Source organism: Urocitellus parryii, chromosome 3 (genome assembly GCF_045843805.1).
Source record: "Urocitellus parryii isolate mUroPar1 chromosome 3, mUroPar1.hap1, whole genome shotgun sequence".
In the NCBI taxonomy this organism is placed as follows: Eukaryota; Metazoa; Chordata; class Mammalia; order Rodentia; family Sciuridae; genus Urocitellus; species Urocitellus parryii.
The window spans coordinates 75805564-75826947 of NC_135533.1; the positions used below are offsets into that span (position 1 = coordinate 75805564).

The 21384-nt window shown below is 36.8% G+C and overlaps 1 protein-coding gene across 2 annotated transcripts in view; it reads left to right on the forward strand.

Moving 5' to 3' along the window:
- Positions 1-14571, forward strand: part of Bzw2 (basic leucine zipper and W2 domains 2) — a 55642-nt gene extending 41071 nt beyond the window's left edge. For both annotated transcript variants that reach the window (XM_026408626.2, XM_026408632.2), the window contains exons 8-12: positions 3410-3580; positions 5306-5452; positions 6691-6829; positions 12929-13051; positions 14109-14571. In XM_026408626.2, the coding sequence (XP_026264411.1) occupies positions 3410-3580; positions 5306-5452; positions 6691-6829; positions 12929-13051; positions 14109-14137 (609 nt within the window). In that variant the 3' untranslated portion in view covers positions 14138-14571. The remainder of the gene's footprint in view (positions 1-3409; positions 3581-5305; positions 5453-6690; positions 6830-12928; positions 13052-14108) is intronic.
- The last annotated feature ends 6813 nt before the right edge of the window (positions 14572-21384 follow it).

Below are 21384 nucleotides of genomic sequence, written 5' to 3' on the forward strand. Positions count from 1 at the left end.
ACCTATGCAATGGATAATTCTAAAACTCTTTTCTTCAAGAAAACCTGAAAATGATTTTACATACAAGGCCTTGTACTTTCAATCACTTAAAATTCCGGATGTTTACCTTAAAGTAGCCTTAACTCTAAAGTCTTTGTATTATGGTAAAGAAGAAAAGGATTTTAGGTTCTGACTCATTTCTGCTAGTGATAAGTTTTCATTCAGGGTATATTTCTTGAGTAATGCTTTTGTGCTAAACATCATCCTAGAAACTGTGAAACCAGTAGAGAATAGTATTAAAAAGTTCCTCTCCTTCATGGAGCCAATTTTCAACTGTACTTAGGGCAAATCTCTGTAAATAGAAGCAAAAATCAAAAGATGAGTGAATATGTTGCTAGAAGTTCATGTGGAGGGAGCGTATTTCTCACCCATGAGTCTGAGTTGTTTGTGGATTAGCTGTATCTTGTCTGGGCCCAGCTGGGCTCCATATGTCTTTTCATTCTGGAACCCAGACTGAAGGTTCCCCTCTAGGTCATTCTCTCCTCATGTCAACAACACAGGGACTGAACTGAACCCTCAAGTACATAAAACTTACCTTTTATTGGCCAAAGGAAATCGCTTACAGGCTTGGCAATGACTAGGAAAATCCAGTCCACTGATAGGTTACTTCTGCACCCCTGCAGGTAGAAAGCAAGGAGGGGAATCTCTTGATACTATTGAAAAATGTAGGTGGGTGATTAGAAACAAAGGTACAGTCTATTTCAACTTGTCAAAAAAGACTGTTACTTCATGTAAAAAAGAAAAAAAAATCCTTTTTGAAAATACATGTTATTAAGATGTTCTTACTAGATTTATACGTCTGTACATATTTTGGAAATGAGAAGCATGGGTGGTGGCTTCTACCAGATGTCCAGCAACATAAGCTGGTTGAGAACAGAGTAGCTGGCAGTGCACTAGAACTGTGCCTGCCTGGCATTTGCTGATTCAACACATGAATGAGGACCTAGAGGATCCATTTCATTTTCATGGTTTTATGAATCCATAGAACAAATTCTCTTTAACTCTTAGTCACTATATACTAGAAAACAGTTCAAGGAACTGGAGATATTGAAAGGAAGCAAACAAATAGACCTTCCTTTATAGAGATTACATCCTATTTAGACTAAACAAGTAAAACATTGAAATAAAAGGTGACAAATGCTATGGAGAAAAATAATTAGAGAAAAGCTAAAGGGTGTCAAAATTTGAGATGCAATTTTCAGTAGTCAGGGAGGCCAATATGGCAAGGTGACATTGTGCAAAGACTTGAAGAGATGAGTAAGTGAATTATAGGAATATTTCAAAGAAGAGTATTCTGGAAAAAAGGAATAGAAAATGCATACTCCTTGAAACATGGAGTGTTAGGGTTAGCAATAGGAGAAGGTTGGTAAGGCTGAGAGTATAGATTAGCTTAGAGAAGCAGTAGGCCATGTAACCGAGGGACTTGGGCTTTTATTCCTAGTCAGATGGAAGCTGTTGGCATTTTCCCTGAAGAATTGTGTGCTTAATATGATTGATTCCTCTTGCTGTCACTCTGATGCATTGGGACTAGGCTCCAGAGCAAGGGCAGAAGCAGGAAGACCTAAATCTATGGATGAAATGGTGGAGATTTGTACAAAGGAAGGGTTTTTAACAAACATAGACCATGTTCTAAATCAAAGCATGGCATGGTGTGGTTTAGACTGTCTTTACCTCAGTTTAATCTGAATAATAATTTTCAGTATATCATGTAGCATTTATAATGACTTTGGATATGCTTCATAAATAAATCACAGGTGTTATATATGATAACATATTGCTGTGAACATGACTTTAGATCAAATTTTGTAGTTATACTCTCCCTAAGAATATTGAGTCCTATCACCAAGTAATGGAATAAGTATTGACTTTGGTGCCAACTGCTCTGACCTTAAATATTATTTCTAGCTGTGGAAATTGGGTTAAGCTTCTAAACCTTCTTGAGACTTAGCTTATCCTGCAGGAAAAATTCTACTTTACACAGTGATTATGAGAAAAATGCCAATATATCTTGAAACTCCATAAAATTAAATACTTCCCTCCCCTAAATTTGGAAGCTTTTAAGTGATAGTTGAAATAATAGTGACAAAATTTCAGTCTTGTGAAATGTTTGCTTTAACATGAATATGTGTTTGATAGCTGCTCCCACCAACTCTGTTCTGACATTTTGAAACATCTGACTCAAGGGAAATTATAGGATGAAAATACGGGGAATATTAAAAAATAAGCACTGGTATAGAAACCCTCTGGCTATGTTTCTATATGGGGTGGAAAAACCTATTGCACATCTCTCCACTGAGACTTATATTGGAGTCACATAGCCTTTGGTTATAGATGTAACCAATATAAAGTTTTGGGGTCTTTTTTTTTTTTAATACTCTGCAGCAGTTTGAATAACATGAGAGCTTTGAAAATTGCTTTAATTTCGTAGTTGGGTGTTGGAATTCACATAGGATTAGATCATGACTAAGTGTTACTGAGATCCTGCCAAGCTTTGTAGGGTATAATGAAATGCAAGAAAATATGAGAGCAGCTATGTTATATTGCTCTTTTTAAAAAAATCATTATAATTATGTAATAAACTGGAGAGTTAGTGGGAGACCCTTTAGATTAGCTCTGGCTGTGAACTTAATTGAGAATCGCCATTATTAGTAGACAATGACAAAATTCTCCATAGCTCCTAAGCTAGTATTTTAGAATAATAGCATTTTCTCAAAACAAGAATAAAGATCCTTAAGATAATGGTCAGTGTTGTTTCTCTAATATTCTCTCCAATGATTATATACAACATTACTAAAACTGACTTTTATCTGGTAATTGTTAAGGAAACAGTGTAAATATCTAATAATTTCAATAATTTTCTTTGTTTATCACAATTCAGATACTATTCAAAGTTATTATCTTAATTGCATTTAGTTCAGCCAATTTTGTTCTGTATTTACAATTGGTTCTGTATTTACATACACTATCATTAATTAAAATAAAACAAGGAATTGATAGTTCAAATGAATGAAACTATTTTATCTAGGTTGCTTAACATTCTCTTTATAAAATTGCTACATTTGAGAAAATACTTAGCTCAATAAATATACTAGAGATTTATTCTGGTTTTTTGGGAGGATGGGGGAAGGAGCACTGGGGTTAAACCCAGGGACTCTCTGCTGTAAAGCTACACCCCAGCCTTTTTTTTTTTTTTTTTTTTTTGGTGATCCTCCTGCCTCAGCTCTCAAAGTCACTGGGATTATAAGGATGTACCACCTTGCCCGGCTTAAGAAATGTCTTAAGCAGTATTTTAAAATGGAAATTTTGACCTTTATGCATATTGAAATTTAAATAGCTTGTTGTATAACAGTCTCTTTTCCTTTTCTTTCAGGAACTCTTTCCAGTAAACAGACAGAGTGTGGATCATTTTGCTAAATACTTCACTGATGCAGGTCTGAAGGAGCTTTCAGATTTCCTCCGAGTCCAGCAATCCCTGGGCACCAGGAAAGAACTGCAGAAAGAGCTCCAAGAGAGACTGTCTCAGGAATGCCCAATCAAGGAGGTGAGACACCATAGGCAGACACTGTCATGGTCAAAATAAATGAATGAAAGTCTGGAGGTATCACTCAATGGTAGAGTGCTTGATGAACATATGTGAGGCTCTAGTTCAATCCCCAACACCATACTGTCAAAAAAAAATATATATATATACAAATGAGAGGAATTATGTAGGTCATGTACCACAAGCTTTGCCTCCCTACTATTTACATGAGTTCAAAGTATTGCTTCAGAATCCTCTATTTTAATACATTTTAGGGGGTATATAAAATTAATGTTTAGTTTACCTAAATGACTTATTTTCCCAGGCTACTGTGATTATGAAGCTATTTCATCTGATAAATGGATTAACTATTCATTCTTTGAATACCCTTTTATGTGATGGTTTTTCTGTTTTATATTAGATTTTCTAACCTGGTTAAGCTTTTGATTAGTGTTTGGAATCAATACGTGATATTTTGTGCATCACTGGGTATGAATATGTAGGGTTTATTTATTTAGATAGTGGTGCCAGGGATTGAACCCAGGGCCTCACACATGGTAGGCAAGTGCTCACCACTGCACTCTAGCCTAAACCGTAGGCTTTATATTTGAAGGAAAAAAAGACAAGTTGGACTAACTTCTTGTTTAAACTCATTCATAATGGCTATGTATCTCTATAATGGAGAAGTTGAAGAGTTCTTCCTTTTCCCACTCACTCCCAAATCCCTACCACCCTCTACCATGCTATAAGTCCTACAGAGCTCCTTATGTGATTGAGAGGTGGAAAATTTCAGACTGATACTCTCCAGCAGGTGGAGAGGTGTTAGAAAATGAATATTGTTAGCTCATGGCAGTAAAGTCATAATTTTCCATGTAAGGAAAAAAAAGTTAAAACAAAAAAACACTGTAACACTTTTAGATGCAGGGATATCTCCCTTTTTTGTGGGCTCCCCGCCCCCTCCCCAGGCAGCTTGGGGACTGGAATTACCTGGCCACTTCTGCTCTTACTGTTCAACCCACTGATGATATTTCTGCAATCTTGGATGGAAATAAAGAGAGTGCTATCTTTTCACTTAAAAAAGAAAGAGAAGAAAAAGGTTGTACTAATACTCACAAAGTAGTGTACTTGATGTGATAGGATTTTTAATCATATCTAAAATCCTAATCTCAATTTGTGATTTTATTTCAAAAGGAAAAAGCATTCCCGATAAGTTTGATATGCAATACATTGTTAGACCAACCTATAGTCCATACTGTCAGAGTTGAGAATAAATTTACATATTTATATATAATTCCGGGGGGGGGGGGGATAGCCAGTTGAGTATGGCTGAACTGATGTGTACCAAATAAAGAAAATTGACTTTGCACTTCATGATTTGTTAAAAAATTAACTTCACTGAGGTGGAGGCAGAGAGATAAGCAAAAGTATTAATAAGTTGTAGAGAATAGGCTTATGCAAACCCAAGACATCACTCATCAAGAGGCTTAACCCTGATCGATAGGAGGCAAAAATTCACAGCCCTGTTGCCTTCGTCAAATCCCAAGAAAGTCAAAATTGGTTCAGATGCTGTGCTTTGGGAATTAATCATTGTTTTCCCTTCCTCTTGTAATCTGAGAATACATTCCATGAAAGAAAGAACTGGACAGAATATTTGTTACCTGTGTCAAACCTTTTACTGCTCAGGCAGTTAAGAGGGCAAATTTCCATCTGCCTGTTGCTTTCTGATCCTCTTTCCATGAAATGTAGGTGGTGCTTTATGTCAAAGAAGAAATGAAGAGGAATGATATTCCAGAAACAGCAGTGATTGGACTTCTGTGGACCTGTATAATGAATGCAGTTGAATGGAACAAGAAGGAAGAACTTGTTGCAGAGCAAGCTCTTAAGCATCTGAAGGTAAAAATCTTAGCAAGGAATTTATCTCAGTTTTGGACCAACTGAAACTCCTTAACAGTTTAACAAATGGGTTCTAAATGTGATTTTCCATAATCAGGCTAAACAAATACTTCCTAATTTTTTCCTTTTCAAATATCCCACTACCTAAGATGTTTCAGATGTAAGAACATATAAAATATCTTAGCGTATGTTCTTATTAAAAATAATATCAGAAAAATTCATTAAGTCATTATATTCAGTGTTTTACATTAAAGAGAAATATATCTAACTATTGGTTTTCTATCTGTTCTGTATGAAAAAAGAGATCAATTTTTTTTGTTTAAATAAACAATGAATTGACATTAGAATTTGAAAGTATCTAAGTGGTCAAAAAAATCAACTTACTATATTTTGTGTATTTTTTAGCATAGTTACATAGATTTTTTGCTTTTGTTGGCTTCTCCCTATTAAACTATATTAAAGCAAGTGGAAGGTTTAGATCCTGCCTTTAAGTATAGTTTTTACACTTGAGTTGGGAAGTCAGCAACAGAATGTAAACTAGGTGGAATATTAGTCATAGAAAATGACTGTCCATGTTCATGAGAACAGAGAAGTACACTGTGCAGCTCAGGGAAGGCTCTTTAGAGAAGAGCGTTGAGTAGAGACATTTGAGGTGAAGGAAATAGTAGGAACAAAGCCTTCCAGATGAAGGTTCTGGGATTTCTGGGAAGGAGAATCCCACTCTTCTTAAGGCAGAGTCACTAACACAATAAATAGTGTAAAAGGACGTAATTCATTTTCACAATACCTATGACACATAGTGGGCCCAGCAATTATCTTTTATTTTTTTATTTTTTTTTTTAATTTTTTTTTTAGAGAGAGAGAGATTTTTTTTTTTTAATATTTATTTTTTAGTTTTCGGCAGACACAACATCTTTGTTTGTATGTGGTGCTGAGGATTGAACCTGGGGCACGCATGCCAGGCGAGCACGCTACCGCTTGAGCCCCATCCCCAGCCCCAGCAGCAGTTATCTTTAATACAGGCAGAGTCTCACATTTGGTGTTTTCATGGGTAGAGTGAGAGAAATCCAATAAGATACTGGGAAAATAAAAGTTTTTGATTGGATATAAGACAAGGGTGGTAATTCCCCCAGTGAATGTTTTCTAAACAAACCTCTGGATTATTGTTATGATTCCAGCAATGCTGACCCCATACCTCCCACACAAGTAACGAGTTCTACCCTCTGCTTCTGTCCTAGCAATATGCTCCCCTGCTGGCTGTGTTCAGCTCCCAAGGCCAGTCAGAGCTGATCCTCCTCCAGAAGGTTCAGGAATACTGCTACGACAACATCCACTTCATGAAAGCCTTCCAAAAGATTGTGGTCCTCTTTTACAAAGGTATCCATGCATGTTGTTCCGCAACTGTGTTTCTGAATTTATTGAAGCCCTTCAAGGGCAGAGCCGGGGGAGGCACAGAAGATCACAGCTTCTGCTAATGGGAGAACAGCAAAGATGCAGTTTGTCAAAGTTTTAGTGAGACAACCATATCATGTGGAGAGGAGGCACAGGCCATGTGTGCATTGCCTCAGGAACTGAGTCCTGATTAGGCTCCTGGGTACTTCTCACTGGTGGAAGTTTCGAGGAGACAGGATGAACTGGTTGTTTCTTGGGGGTTGTGAAAGAATGTCATTATATAAGATAATTGAGACTGCTTTGGAATTGTAACAATTAGCTCTAATAACAATGATTATCAAAACGCTATATATATTATGTTCAGGCCTTTTTAGGTGCCATAAAGCTGACTTGAAAATTACTGAAATAATTAAGCTTTTCACTTGGCATTTTAGTTATCTGGCCCAGCCATTCTCCTATTTTCCAAGGAAATGAGTATTTTTAGATTTTCATAGTTAGTGTCTTTTCATTGTATTTGTAAGGATTAGGTTGCCTTGACAACTGGCACTAAAAATGAATGTTATAAAAGTTTTAACTGATCTCAAGCTCTATACCTACAGCATATAAAAAACGATCCTTGACTATTCTGTGGCCTACATTTGCATAGTTTTATTGGGGGCAGGGGAGACTACCTAAGGGACATTTCAAACATCATAAGATTCTTATCAGAAGTTATTGCAGCTGGGCACAGGGGCGTGTGCCTGTAATCCCAGCGGCTCGGGAGGCTGAGACAGGAGGATCGTGAGTTCAAAGCCAGCTTCAGCAAAAGTGAGGCACTAAGCAGCTCAGTGAGACCCTCTCTCTAAATAAAATACAAAATAGGACTGAGGATGTGGCTCAGTGGTTGAGAGCCCCTATTTAATACCTGATACACCGCCAAATAAAAACAAACAAAAAAAGAACTTATTGCAAACATAGATGGCTAATATCAGAAAAATAAAAATATAAAGTAATAACACTAAATATTTCCCTTTGATGTAGTCTTAAAATTGTCTATTTTGAATGATAACTTTGGAATCTGGTGTATAAACATTTTACATTATTGCTTAGTAGCTATTCTTAAAATATTAAGTATTAACATTTTACAATTAACATTAACATTCACAATTAATTTTAATTGGCCTTTTATATTCTTCAAATGTACACATCTTGTTCACAAGTGTTTGGGTGATATTTTACTTTTGGAGACCACTAGGTTATTCAGCAACAATTATATCAGTAGGAGAACGTGATACCTGCTAATCTCTTTTCAGTTGGCCACAGTCAGGTCTTCTTGATTAGGGTTTACCAAATTACATATAAGGTGACCCATCAGAACCAAACTTGCAGGTCATATTGCCAACAAGTTCTGCCTGGGAACTCGCTACTTTGAGTTATTTCTTCTTTTTTAGTTCTAAATGAAAAAGGGACAGCGACCCGATACTATAAAATAACCCAGAACTAGGCATCAGGAAGGGAGGTACAAGTTCCTCCTTAGGATATTCATTAACCAAGTAATTGGCTTTTAAATAACCTTAGTTGGTAAGATTAATGGCCAGTCATTACATGTTTTTCTGAATATGGAATCCCTGAAGAATGAGTATTACTGTTTTCTTTCCATACACACACACACACACACACACACACACACACACAATTAGATATCTTACGTGCACTTGTACTCTCTCCCATATCTCTCTCTCGTCTCTCTTTTTTTTTAAATATTTTTGTAGTTGTTGATGGACCTTTAATTTATTCATTTATTTATATGTGGTACTGAGAATTGAACCCAGTACCTCAACATGCGAGGCAAGTACTCTACCACTGAGCCCCCACCCCAGCTCTCTTGTCTTTTTTAACCAGTTGTTTACTTTGACGTCACTGTGTCTGACAAACCCTGTGTTGCAGGAGGCATGTATTTCACCTGTCTCTGAGAATCTGCATGCCTTCATTCTGAATTCAGGCAGGATGAACAGTGAGTTTTAAAGCATTCCTTTTCCAACTCCAGTGAGCATGGATACCTGGAGTGCTTGTTAAAGCAGATTCCCCAGGGGTTCTGGCTCAGTTTGTCCAGGGTTGAGTTCAAGATTTTGCATTTTAACAAGCTTACTACTTTAAGGAGCATTTTGTTTTAAAGCAAGTTTTCAAAAATGTCACAGAAGCCATTACTCCTTTTTCACTTTCTTCTCTCTCTCTCTCACACATACACTCACACACACACACACACACACACACACACACACCCCACACACACACACACACACTTCTTCCCCCAACATTTCCAGAACTTGAGGATAACAGAAATTTAGGGATATGATTAACAATGTCCCTATAACTAATTGTCGTCCAATGCCATTATAAAGATTTTTAAGATAGAAATAGTAGAATAAAAATGAATAAACTATAAATCACGCCTTTCAGCTATAAAAGAAACTGGTGATTAGTCATTTAACAAAGGTTTACTTTCTATATTAAAATCTAGAGTTTTATATTCCTAAGACAGTGGGAATAAATAGTAAATCCGCTGTTTTCAACCATCACATTATTCACTTTTTAAAATAATTTCTCCCTTCCTTTCTCCTGAAGGTAAATGCCACAGTCTCAGCATATCGGTCTATAAATAAAATTGCCTTCTCAGGTACTATTATTATCTCTCTCATGGGTTTTCTTATTTGCAGAAATTTCTTAGGTTAAATTCTGTCCCTCATGCAAACTTTTCTAAAAGGAGTGTCTTATTCTGGTTCTATTTTTAAAAAGTAAGAAAGAAAAGGAAAGAATAGCCTTGTTAGCAGATATTCCCAGCATTAGAGGAAATTGAGTGACATCATTAATTTTTAAAATTCTGAATTTCTTAAGTTGTAAGCAATATAGTTTTAGACTAAACACCTAAATAGCTAGCATTTTTTTTTAAAGCTTAGCACTTTTTGAACCACTTTTATAATATGGTCTCTTTGATCATTATAAATACCCAAATTTTAAATTAGAACTCTACAAATTGAGAAATGATTAAATTTTCTCATCAACTTATTGTATCTGCCCATTATACATGTATTAAATATACACTAAATTTCTGATCTTATGTTAAATGCTGAAGTAGCTGCCTACTGTCTCAATTTCAGGATATAGAAGAAAACAGAATTACAGTCCCCATGTCAATTGCTAAAAACAAGCCTCTCACAGAGGGTGTCAATAATGGTGGGAAGACAGAGAAGGGAACCTAACTTAGGGTTGAAGCTCATTTGGAGAAGGAGAAGAGAAAGCACCCAAGGGGTGCAAATAATTGCTGCAGACATAATGAGGAAGATGGCCAGATGGAATGAAAAAATATATATTCTAATCTGAGGGAACTCAGTGCAATTGTAGAACGTCTCCTTTTGTACTGTGCTTTCACTGATGTTGTATGTTGCTGGTAGGCACATTTGGGAAAATCTCAATAAAAACTTAATGGGTGGGGCTGAGGATATAGCTCAGTTGATAGAATGCTTGCCTCACATGCACAAGGCCCTGGGTTCAATCCCCAGCACCAAAAAAAAACAAAACGACTTAATGGTTTCCCAATTCTAATTAGCCCCTCTCCCCACTTTTCCTTGTTAGGAAAAAAAAAATGCTTCTCTTCATTCCTCAACGACTTCTTTTTAGATTAGATTTTTCACTAAATAGATGTTAAGTTTGTTCTTAAACTTTTTAATGTTCCAGATTTGCCTCGTAAGTTGTGCTGTGTGCTGCTTTGATCTCTTTGTTATTAATTCCCTGGTACTAGAAATTTGTTCTTCCAGCAAGTATTTATTACTAAATTGGGTCTTAATATCTAAGAACTCAACTTGCCCTGCTTATCTGATTGTATGGGAACAGTGCATTTCATAGGCTTTACTTATCATTTTCTGTTCTTCTCATACTATCACTGACAAGCATTTTAGTAAATGCATGGCCTCTTTCAGCCTCTGTGGGGCAATAAAACACAGGAATGCTCTCTCAACCTTCAGAAGGAAACCCCAGACAAAAACTATCACTAAGCAGCAGACTAAATCAGCTTTCCAAATGTTCTTTTTACACCCCCAATTCACTAGGGTATGGAGAGAAAATAGAATCTCCCTTCACATTTTTGTCATATCTTTTAATTCTATTTTTTGTGTGTTTTATAACATTAATAATAATAGCTTAAAACTGCATATTGTGGTTTATAAACTCAAAAATATGCTCAAAATTATCTTCCTAACAGGGCTGCATAAATCACAAGCATCCTAAAGATAGTTTACCAATTATATAAAAGGGGCTTTACAATCCCTAATTAGTGTGTTTGAAAAATCTCTGCAAGGCAGTCCTCCACAGTCACTGTCACTTCCTGAAGCCAGGGCTGCCTGCTCCTCACCTGTGAAAACTGGCCTTTGATGTCTAGTGGAAATTTCTGTCATCTTTCTGAGTAGATAATGGAGAGCAGCAAATGTAAACAGCTGAAAGACTGGAAGATAAGAGTCATTCTCTTGGACCTCTTGAGTATAGCTCTTGGGATTCCAGCCTTATGAATGAATAAATCCAGACTTCCTTTATCCAATGTATAGTGCATTTAATGATAAAAGTAAACCAAAAAACCTGTTTTGTAAGACCGATTCATGTCCATTTGTAGTCAATTTAGTCTCCAGTTCAATTTACGAGCCTCTTTCAAGAGCCAATTTCTTTTTACAAGGAAGGAATAAAATAACCCTTACTGTTTTTTTCTTATGAAACGGTTAGTTTTGTTTTAAATAAAATAATATTGAATCATTTTCATAAAGCAGAATTATATTTTACTTGCAATGTGTCATTATAATAATTTGTCAACATTGCATGAATTTACAAGCATTTGTAACGGATTTGGTGCTAGTGGGGACAGAAATAAATGCTTATTATATATTTTCTATCTCATTTCTTTTTTTTTTTTTAAGAGAGAGGGAGAGAGGGAGAGGAGAGAGAATTTTAATATTTATTTTTCAGTTCTCAGAGGACACAACATCTTTGTATGTGGTGCTGAGGATCGAACCCGGGCCACACGCACGCCAGGCAAGCGCGCTACCGCTTGAGCCACATCCCCAGCCCCTCTATCTCATTTCTTATTCAGATCCCAAACGACAATCCATCAGAACCCTGGCAGACCATTAGGCTGTTATTTCCATATTTGCCTTTCTTTTTTTTAACATTAAATAATCTCAATGGTAACTTGAGAGTATGGCGGTACATGGTAGAGTTTAAAGTTTTAGTAATAGGTGCTTAACACTTTTTGTTTAAAACCTGTAGGAAATTTATCTACTGTGTTTCTGTTTTTCTTGTAATGCAGTACAAGGATAATATTACTTGTATGATTTAGGATAATGTGCTGAATGAAAGTAAATGAGTGATTTAGTGATGGCCTAAGTGTAGCACTTTGGGTTATAAATGTCTTGATCCCACTGCATACCCAAGAAGGTCATCTTTATGTCCAATTATTAGCATCATTATTGCACCCTATCTACTTTTTTTCCCCCCTTTGCCAATTTCCCCTAGAAAATAAAATCCCCTTAAAAGAATAATCATTTGAGGTTGCTCTTTAATCAACATATGTTTGAACTTGGCAGGACACAGAGTATTCTAAAATGCTGGAACTGCTGATTCATTTGCAAAATTACATAATAACCCTACTTCCTACCAGCAAACCAATGCTGTAGATTTCCACATGCCATTACCCAGCTATATGCTTGTGTTATATCATGCCTGATAAGATGCCATCATCATCAATAAAGAAATTACTAAACTAACTGTTAGCATGTGGCACTATGCTACTTGGAGATGAGCTTAGATCTTCTGGTAAGTTTCAGATTGGATTTCTTTTAAGATGGAGCTTTTATTAAGAGATCACTTTGTACTAAGGTATAGGATCTGAGGTTCTTTTGAAATATGAAAGTCAATCTGAGGATGTAGATCAGGAGTAAAGCACTTGCCTACCATGTGTAAGGCCCTGGCTTTAATCCCCAACAGCACAAAAATAAGTTTAAAAATGAAAATAAAACGTGACATTCATGTAGTAACTTTAAAATCTTTGATTTGAAATTGCAGCTGATGTTCTCAGTGAAGAAGCAATACTGAAGTGGTATAAAGAAGCACACGTTGCCAAAGGCAAAAGTGTTTTTCTTGACCAGATGAAGAAATTTGTAGAGTGGTTACAAAATGCAGAAGAAGGTATGCTTTCTTTAGTTTAACAACTTTGAGAGTCATGAGGCAAATAGTTTATCATTTAAATTATATACCTCTTCCACTGCTCCCCCCAGCCTTTGCTTTCTTAGATTAAAATTCTTATTCTTTTCTTTTTAATTTTCTTTTTGAAATAGAGTCTTACTCTATATTGCCCAGGCTGGCCTTGAGCCCCTAAGCTCAACTGATCCTCCCACACCAGCCTCCTGAGTACTGGGATTACAGGTGTACACCTCTGCACCTGGCCCACAGTTTTTGATGTGTCTCCCATATCAAACATTTTGCCTATATTTTAGTGCTCCTTCCTATATCTAGATGGTACAAAGTTGAAAAAAAAAAAAAGAGAGAAACTAATTATCTATCCTGATAGGAGACAATGAGGAAGAAATAATCAGCAGATGTAAAAGAAAACAAATATATTTGGCTTTATCACACATTATAGAGCTATGTGGATTTTTATAGCACCTTTACCAGTTAACCAATATTTAAAATGTGAACACAAGGTAAAAGATAATAATGGATAAGAATAAATCTAAGTAAGATAAAAAGTTGGCCGGGTTTGGTGGTGCATGCCAGTAATCCCAGCGGCTCAAGAGGCTGAGGCAAGAGGATCACAAGTTCAAAGCCAGCCTTAGCAATGGTGAGGCACTAAGCAACTCAATGAGACCTTGTCTCTAAATTTTTTTTAAAAAGTACAAAAATAGGGATGGGGATGTGGCTCCATGGTCAAGTGCCCATGGGTTCAATTCCCAATGCGGGGGGGGGGGGGGGGGGGGGAATAAAAAAGTTTATTTTAGATGAGCCGTAGAATGAAAGAGTCTATATTCTTCAGGTTGCATTTTTCAGAAAGGCAACATTTCCCTTGAAGGCAAAAAGGAGTAAGAGTTTGCTATCAGCCCCCATAGCTATCTGTTTTACCTAGTAACGGTAAACGGGCCTGGGTCCATGACAAGGTTGGAGGGATGGTGATTAGGAATTTTTTCATGATCTTATTTAAAGGAACCTGGCCAGAAATACCTGACTTTTCTCTTGTCTTCTCTCCTAGAATCTGAATCAGAAGGTGAAGAAAATTAAAGGCCCCAGACGAGCACAATACCTAGGATTATGACACACACTTTTTTGATTGAGAACCTGATGCATTTGGGAAGAGAAACTTGGCTTCAGTTTTCACAAAGGAAAAAAAAAAATAGGATAGGCTTCCCTTGTGCAAAGGGGAAATGGTTTCTGTTCTTGTTTTGTTTTAATGGAGCCCTGAGGCATTGCTAGGACACTTGGGACTCTACCTCTCACTCACTGTCTGCTAATTTAAAGCCATTCAACCAGGAGTCCAGTAGGAATCTGAAACTCAATACTCGGCAGACTCCTCTTTTTTAGCTGTATTTTTCAGGTACTGTGTGGTGAACGCCCCACTGGTGTCTATTACAGGGCCACTTTGGTAGTTGTGTATCTGCTCGTGTATGTGATTTGACAAACCAGTTTTTTAAAATAAATGGCTTTTTTAAAATCTGCGCTTATATTCTCAGAGCTTTCATTTCTTTACACGACTTCTCACACAAGTGGATTTCTGCCATTTTGTCCATGGTATTGAGTAATTGCATTTCTTACCACCCATAAAAACTGATGTGTGCCTTTTATCATCGTTAAGTAATACGTTCCAGTTATCTCCATAGTGAAATAGAAATGAGCCCAAAATATATTGTTATATTGGCAATAACACTATGAAGTTCTTAATAATAATTATTAAACATGTAAAATATAGTTCCATACTTCTCATGTTTTCCTCAGTTCTATTTCTTCCCTATTTAAAGGGGAACTAACAGCCAGGCGCACACCTGTAATCCCAGGTAAAAGATAATAATGGATAAGAATAAATCTAAGTAAGATAAAAAGTTGGCCGGGTTTAGTGGTGCATGCCAGTAATCCCAGCAGCTCAGGAGGCTGAGGCAAGAGGATCACAAGTTCAAAGCCAGTCTCAGCAATTTAGTGAGGCACTAAGCAACTCAGTGAGACCCTGTCTCTAATAAAATACAAAATAGGGCTGAGGATGTGGCTCACTGGTCGAGTGTCCCTGAGTTCAATCCCTGGTACCCCAAAAAAAAAATAAATAAAGGGGAACTAACAGATGTATAGGCATATTGATGTTTGTTTATGTTTATTTATAAGTGGGTGATTTAATTCTCAATTATCCTGTTCTCAATAATAATATGAAACATCTGATCATTTGGGAAAGCTTACAGTTTTATTACATAAGTCTTTCTTACTCATCAAAAACCTAAGATATATTTCCCAGTTGCAGTGGTGCATGCCTGTAATCCCAGCTGCTCCAGAGGTTGAGGCAGGAAGATGGAGAGTTTAAAGCCATCCTCAGCAACTTAGCAAGGTTCTAAAACAACCCAATGAGACCCTGTCTCTAAATAAAATATAAAAAGGGCTGGGGATGTGTTTCAGTGGTTAAGCACTACTGGGTTCAATCCTTGGTACAAAAAAAAAAAAAACAACAAAAACAAAACTCTTTAAGATATTGCCCTAATGTTGTTAAGGTAATAGTCTCCAAGAAGGCAAACATTTTATATAAAAAAGAATCAAAACAAAAAGGAGATATTGGTAACTCCAAGATAAGAATATGAAAAATTTTATTGTTAGCTCATCATCCTGTAGCAAAAGATGCTTCCTAGTTTTCTATTTGTCTTCAGGAAGAAAAAGCATTTTCCCTATGACCTGACCACACACCTAAATCATCTATGTGTGAAATGTTATTTTTATTACACAAAAAAATGTGACAGGACAACTTTGGCCAGAATGACTGGAAGTCACAGAATAAAGAGTTCTATGGTACCCTAAGGTGCTTAGCATACCTCTGGATGCACATTTATGTTCTTTCCTAAAATTGACCTACTGGATAACATCCCTCTTTCATATGCAAATTTTTCCTTCCCAGTCTCCCACTTCACAATGGCCCAACTTCTGTTTAATAAAAGAAACTTAAAGTCACTTATCCCATTATGGTTCACTGCCCTGGGGATGAAAAGCACAGGGTACTAAACAAAGGGACAACTCTGGAATGTATTGTTCTTAAAGAAAATCTCCACTCTTATGTTCTTATGTTCCTATGACAAGTCTCCATTACCTATCTTTCCATCTAAAACTTGGAGTTATGAAATTAAGTGGTATTCCTATTACAGAGTGTGTGTTAGTGTGCCTTTTTGGATTGAAAAAGTAAAATTTTTTAATTAAAAAATAAAATTGGCCAACTAATTTGACAAATGTCTATTACCAGTCAGGATACTCAACAGGTGTGCTTCAAAAATTCAGTATGCTTCTCAAATATGCTGACAAATGTATTTGAAGATTTTGGAAGTTATGTGCAAGTTATTTCTGTGTAGACTGTGTGAGTTTTATTTTATGTTTTACACTTAGTTGTATATAGGGGAACATGAGAAAGTTCGAAGGCCCCTGCTTTCCAGCACATTTGACTTTGCCCCATTATTTCTATGGTAGCCAAGCTGAGGCCCAGGACTGTACAGGTATCCAAAGGCTTAGAGTCAGCAAACGATGGAACTGGAAGCCCCATCTTTAGACACCCACACCTATGGCCTATTTTAATAACGTTCTACACTTAAAGCAAATGTGTTTTTAAAACTAACAATTTTGGACTCAAGATGTGGCTCAGCGGTCATGTGCCCCTGGGTTCAATTCCCAGTACCAAAAAAAAAAAAAACGAAAAATCATGCCACAGGTGTACTAAATACAATGATGACTGTTTATTGTGTTAGTAATAAAACTGGTAAATTAGAACATCTGAGAATGAATCCTTATCAGAGACTGAGGTAGGCTCAAAGATATTTATAATGTATCATCAAGGAAAAAATGAACAATTTTTAAGAAAGGAAAAATGTAACTTAACCAAAAGAATTTTTTCTCTGCTAAAAACTAGGTAAGGTGTAGTTCAGTGGTAAAGTGTGTGCTTAGTGCATGAGCCCCTGGGTTTGATCCCCAGGGTCAAGGGGAAGAAAAAGGACTATGTGTATATATAATATACCTTATAGGCACATAGAAAAAGCATAAATTTAATAATTATTGTGAATAATTGTTTTTCTTAACTATGTTTCAGGCACTGGTAGGAAGGAAAAGATGATTTTTTTCTACACATTTATTTGTATTTCTTTAAAAAAGATCCAATATCTTCATAATTTTAAAAATCCTTATATATTTAAAACATTAAAGAGCTTTTAGAAGAAACAACATTGAACAGTATTCACCCATAGAGAAGACCATTTCTAATATTCTTATATTTGTAAAAAGATGGTTTTGCTTCGTTCTTTAAAAATTCAAGTCCTTTTTATACCAGGTTGTTTGTTGGGGGGGTGGGTTCTGTTTGTTTGTTTGTTTTTTGTACCAAGGATTATACTCCAAGGGCATTTAACCACTCAGCTACATCTACATCCCTTTTTAAACTTTATTTGTTGAGACAGGGTATCACTAAATTGTTTAGGGCCTCACTAAGTTGCTGAGGCTGGCCTCAAACTTTTGATTCTCATGCCTTAGCCTCTCTAGTAGCTGGAACTGCAGGAATGTACTAGTACATCAAGCTCTATACCAGTTTTCTACCCTGTTATTTAATAGTATTCTGTAACATTTTACCATATCAACACAGTAACTATTCTTCAATTATACCAAGAACAATTATTTTTAAGTGTAAATAATTGTTCTTGGTATAGATAAGGCATAATTTTATTATTCTGTTCTGTAATATGATATTTTATAACATTACTTTTTTAAAATGCCATTTAAAATATTCTTTACATAAATTATTCATTCATGGTTATTAAAACGAATGGAATTTGGGTCAAAAGATTTAAATATAACATGATCCCATTCTCTGAATTTTCATTTGTACATTTGAATGCATTTAATTCCCATTTGGTGCATATTTTGAAATGATTATTTCAGTGAGAAATGGAAAAATAAATTTGCCAGGCATGGTGGCACAAGCCTATAATTCCAGTGAGGCAGAGGATCTCAAGTTTGAGGTCAGCCTACACAACTTAGCAAGATCCTCAGCAACTTGGTAAGACAGTGTTTCAAAATACAAAATAAAGAGAACTGGGGGTGTAGCTCAGTGATAAAGCATCACTGGGTTCAATCCCTAAGATCCCCCCCAAAAAAGAAATGAAAAATTAATTTGTTATTACAACCTCTAAAAATAGGAAATCATGGAAATTTCTGAATTCAGCAGTTATCAAATTATAAAATTTTGGAGAGGCAGAGGAAAGTAAAAATCTTTTATCTTCATGCCAAGAAACCAACAATCATAAAACACATCAGGTCCCTCCTGGTCCCAGGGTCGATGGTTTGAGCCAATGTGTGTCTCATTACTACTTACTAACACACCTCCCATCGCAGGCTCCTCAGTGATCTGACCTCACCTTCTCTGAGCTAATGGCAATTATTTCCTTTGCTGTCTGTACTTTAGAAAAATGGTGGACTTCAAGGTCTCTCCTGGTAGATACCCCTGCACTGCTATGGCTCCTACTTGTGGGACAGATGCTTGCAAAATATTTTTTTTCCATGAAAAACAAGTTTTAGAGCTGGTCTTCACATATTTAAAAATTTCTACACCTAGATTTTATGTGGTTTTTACCTAGTATTAATACAATACATGTAGAAAGATACATCTACACCTTGAATGGAAACAGAACACACCTATTTGATCAGCAAATGAAGAAATCGAATGGAACTCCCTCCTGCCTCCTGCCAATCCTAGTCTCCACCCTCAAGGAAAATTCTGACCACATAGATTCCTTCTGCCTGTGTTTGAAATGGATGCAGTATTATTTTGTTAATACCTTCTTTCACTCAACTTTGTTTTGCTTTCTGTGGTTCTCTGTGCTTAGTTACTTTCTGGTGAATGATTAAGCGAACACGGTTGATCTACCAACAATAATGTCTAGCTCTTTCAGCAAGAACACATGAATCATGAAAGCATTGTTTTTAATGAACCAGAGGGTTGCCCTGTTCTCTTCCGGCACAGAGCATAACTCCTAAGCACGTTTCTGTTCTTCGGAGATAATTTGGGATCACAGGCTTTTCCTCTACTAGTCAGTACAAAAAGAAAATGATCTTGGCTTTCTCTGAAAGAGTAGTCACATTTTAAAGAGGCAAGATAGATTTTAAAAAGAAATCATAGATCACTGTAGCTTCAGTTTGTATGTCTTACCACATTTGACCTTTGCTGCTAAGTACAGGGGAGATGGATTCAAGAACTAGTTGACTTGAGCTTGGAACCACCAGTGTGCCCTTTAATTTGCTGTTTAAGTAATTAGCAAATCACTTAACACTCGTATTTATTTCACTTAATTATACAATGAGGATCTGGACAAGATTAGCCTTAAACTCAGACCGTGAACTATAGAAAGAAGTATGCAAAACTATTTCCATTAGATTCTTAGACCAGTGACCTAACAAAGGTTAAAATTGTTGTGCCCCACCCCAGGGTCTGTCCAGCAGGGTCTAAGGATGTGCATTGCTAACAAGTTCCCGGGCAGTGCTGATTCCTCTGTATCAGGACCACACTTTGAAAACTGCTGGGACAAGTGGTTACTAAGGTCTATTTTTGTGCTGACTTTCTAAAGTACATCATGTCCTCAGCCAAAAAAGATGGATTGTAGTTTGCTCAACTCTGTGTTTTTGATTGCCATTTAGCACAACACGTAGCCTGCAGGAAGTTGGTGTTCAGTGAATGTTTGAATGAATAAATGAGCAAATGTGTATTAAGAATTCCTTCTTGAAGGCTTGATGATAAATTTATCCTTACATGCTTCTATACCTTCTTTTTAAAGTTCAACACTGGACCACATTCTGCTTCTTGGTGAGTGCTTGGATTAGTGCACTAAAAAGAAATGCAACATTATTGATTGTGTCATTCTCTGAGACAGAGCCAATAAAATGTGTTTCCATAATTTATTTATAAAATTGTCTTCACACTTTAGGGGGTTGTGTAACCTGACTCTATAACAACCCAGCCAACACATTTGTGGGCATTAACCACAAAATATTGGCCAGCTGAGTTCTTCAGCCTAACTTCTACACCCTAGAGAAGGTCTAAGATGGTAAAATATCACTGGGCTAGGTCACCAATTCCCAAACTTTAATGTGCATCCCATCACCAGGAGGGCTTGGTAATTATAGATGGCTGACAGTAGTTCCAGGAGCTATGACTCAGGACCCCTGGAGAGTGGTGGGGCCTGAGGGTCTGCTTTTCTAACAAGTTCCCAGGTGGTGCTACTGTGCTCATCCAGTGACTTCAGATTAAGAACTACTGGGCTGGATGATTCCTAACCCCAGTAAAAGGCTGTTTGAAGCAAGCCCACCCCATAAAAGGCCATAGAATGAAGCCTTGGGTTAGGCAGCTCAAAAGCTATTGAATTTCCATAATTTCTAACTTTAGTCTAATTCCTGTCTCTCTGAAACCCTAAAATAGTTTCAAGAAGCATGGAAGTGTTGGAAATGCCTTGGCTTGAAAAGCCTGAACTTCCTACAACAGACTAAATCTTTGAATAAATCTAGACCTTATCTCAGCATTCTCCTTCCCCTTTACCAGGAAAGCCAGTAACTTTGTACTTGCAGTCCCCAGACCAGCGTCATCATCTTCCACCTGGAGCTTGCTGGAAATGCACGCTATTAGCATCCACCCCAGACCTGCTAAATCAGAAGAGGAGGGGTCCTCTATTTAGACCTCCTGGTGGCTCTGATGCATGCTCAGCTTGAAAAACAACTAACCTAACCTTCAGGTGCCAACCCACCTTGGAACACATCTCCCAAGAGATCTAAGGGTAGCAAACAATTAGAACAGACGCAGGTCCAGGCATTGGCACAACATAAGAGATTAGTGAGATGGAAGATTTAATTTTGTTTTTAAAAGCTGATTAAATATTGAAACATTAGAGAGGCAGAGAGGCTAGAAAACACCTCTGGAGGCAAGGTAACAGCGTCCTTCGGCAGCTTTTACCTGATGTAAAAGGATGCATGTCAGCACCCTGTAGCCATCTGACTCAGATGGAGCCATGGAAATAGCTGGCAGCTGACATAAACTCAATCCCAAATATGTGGGAACTGGCTCTTCTCAACTTTTCTGTTTCCTTATTGAGCAAAGAAATAAAAATAGGGGCTGGGGTTGTGGCCCAGTGGTAGAGCACTTACTTGCCTAGCATATCATATGTAAGACACTGGGTTCGATTCTCAGCACCACATATAAATAAGTAAAATAAAGCTCCATCAACAACTAATTAAAAATATTTTTTAAAAAAGAAAGAAAAATATAC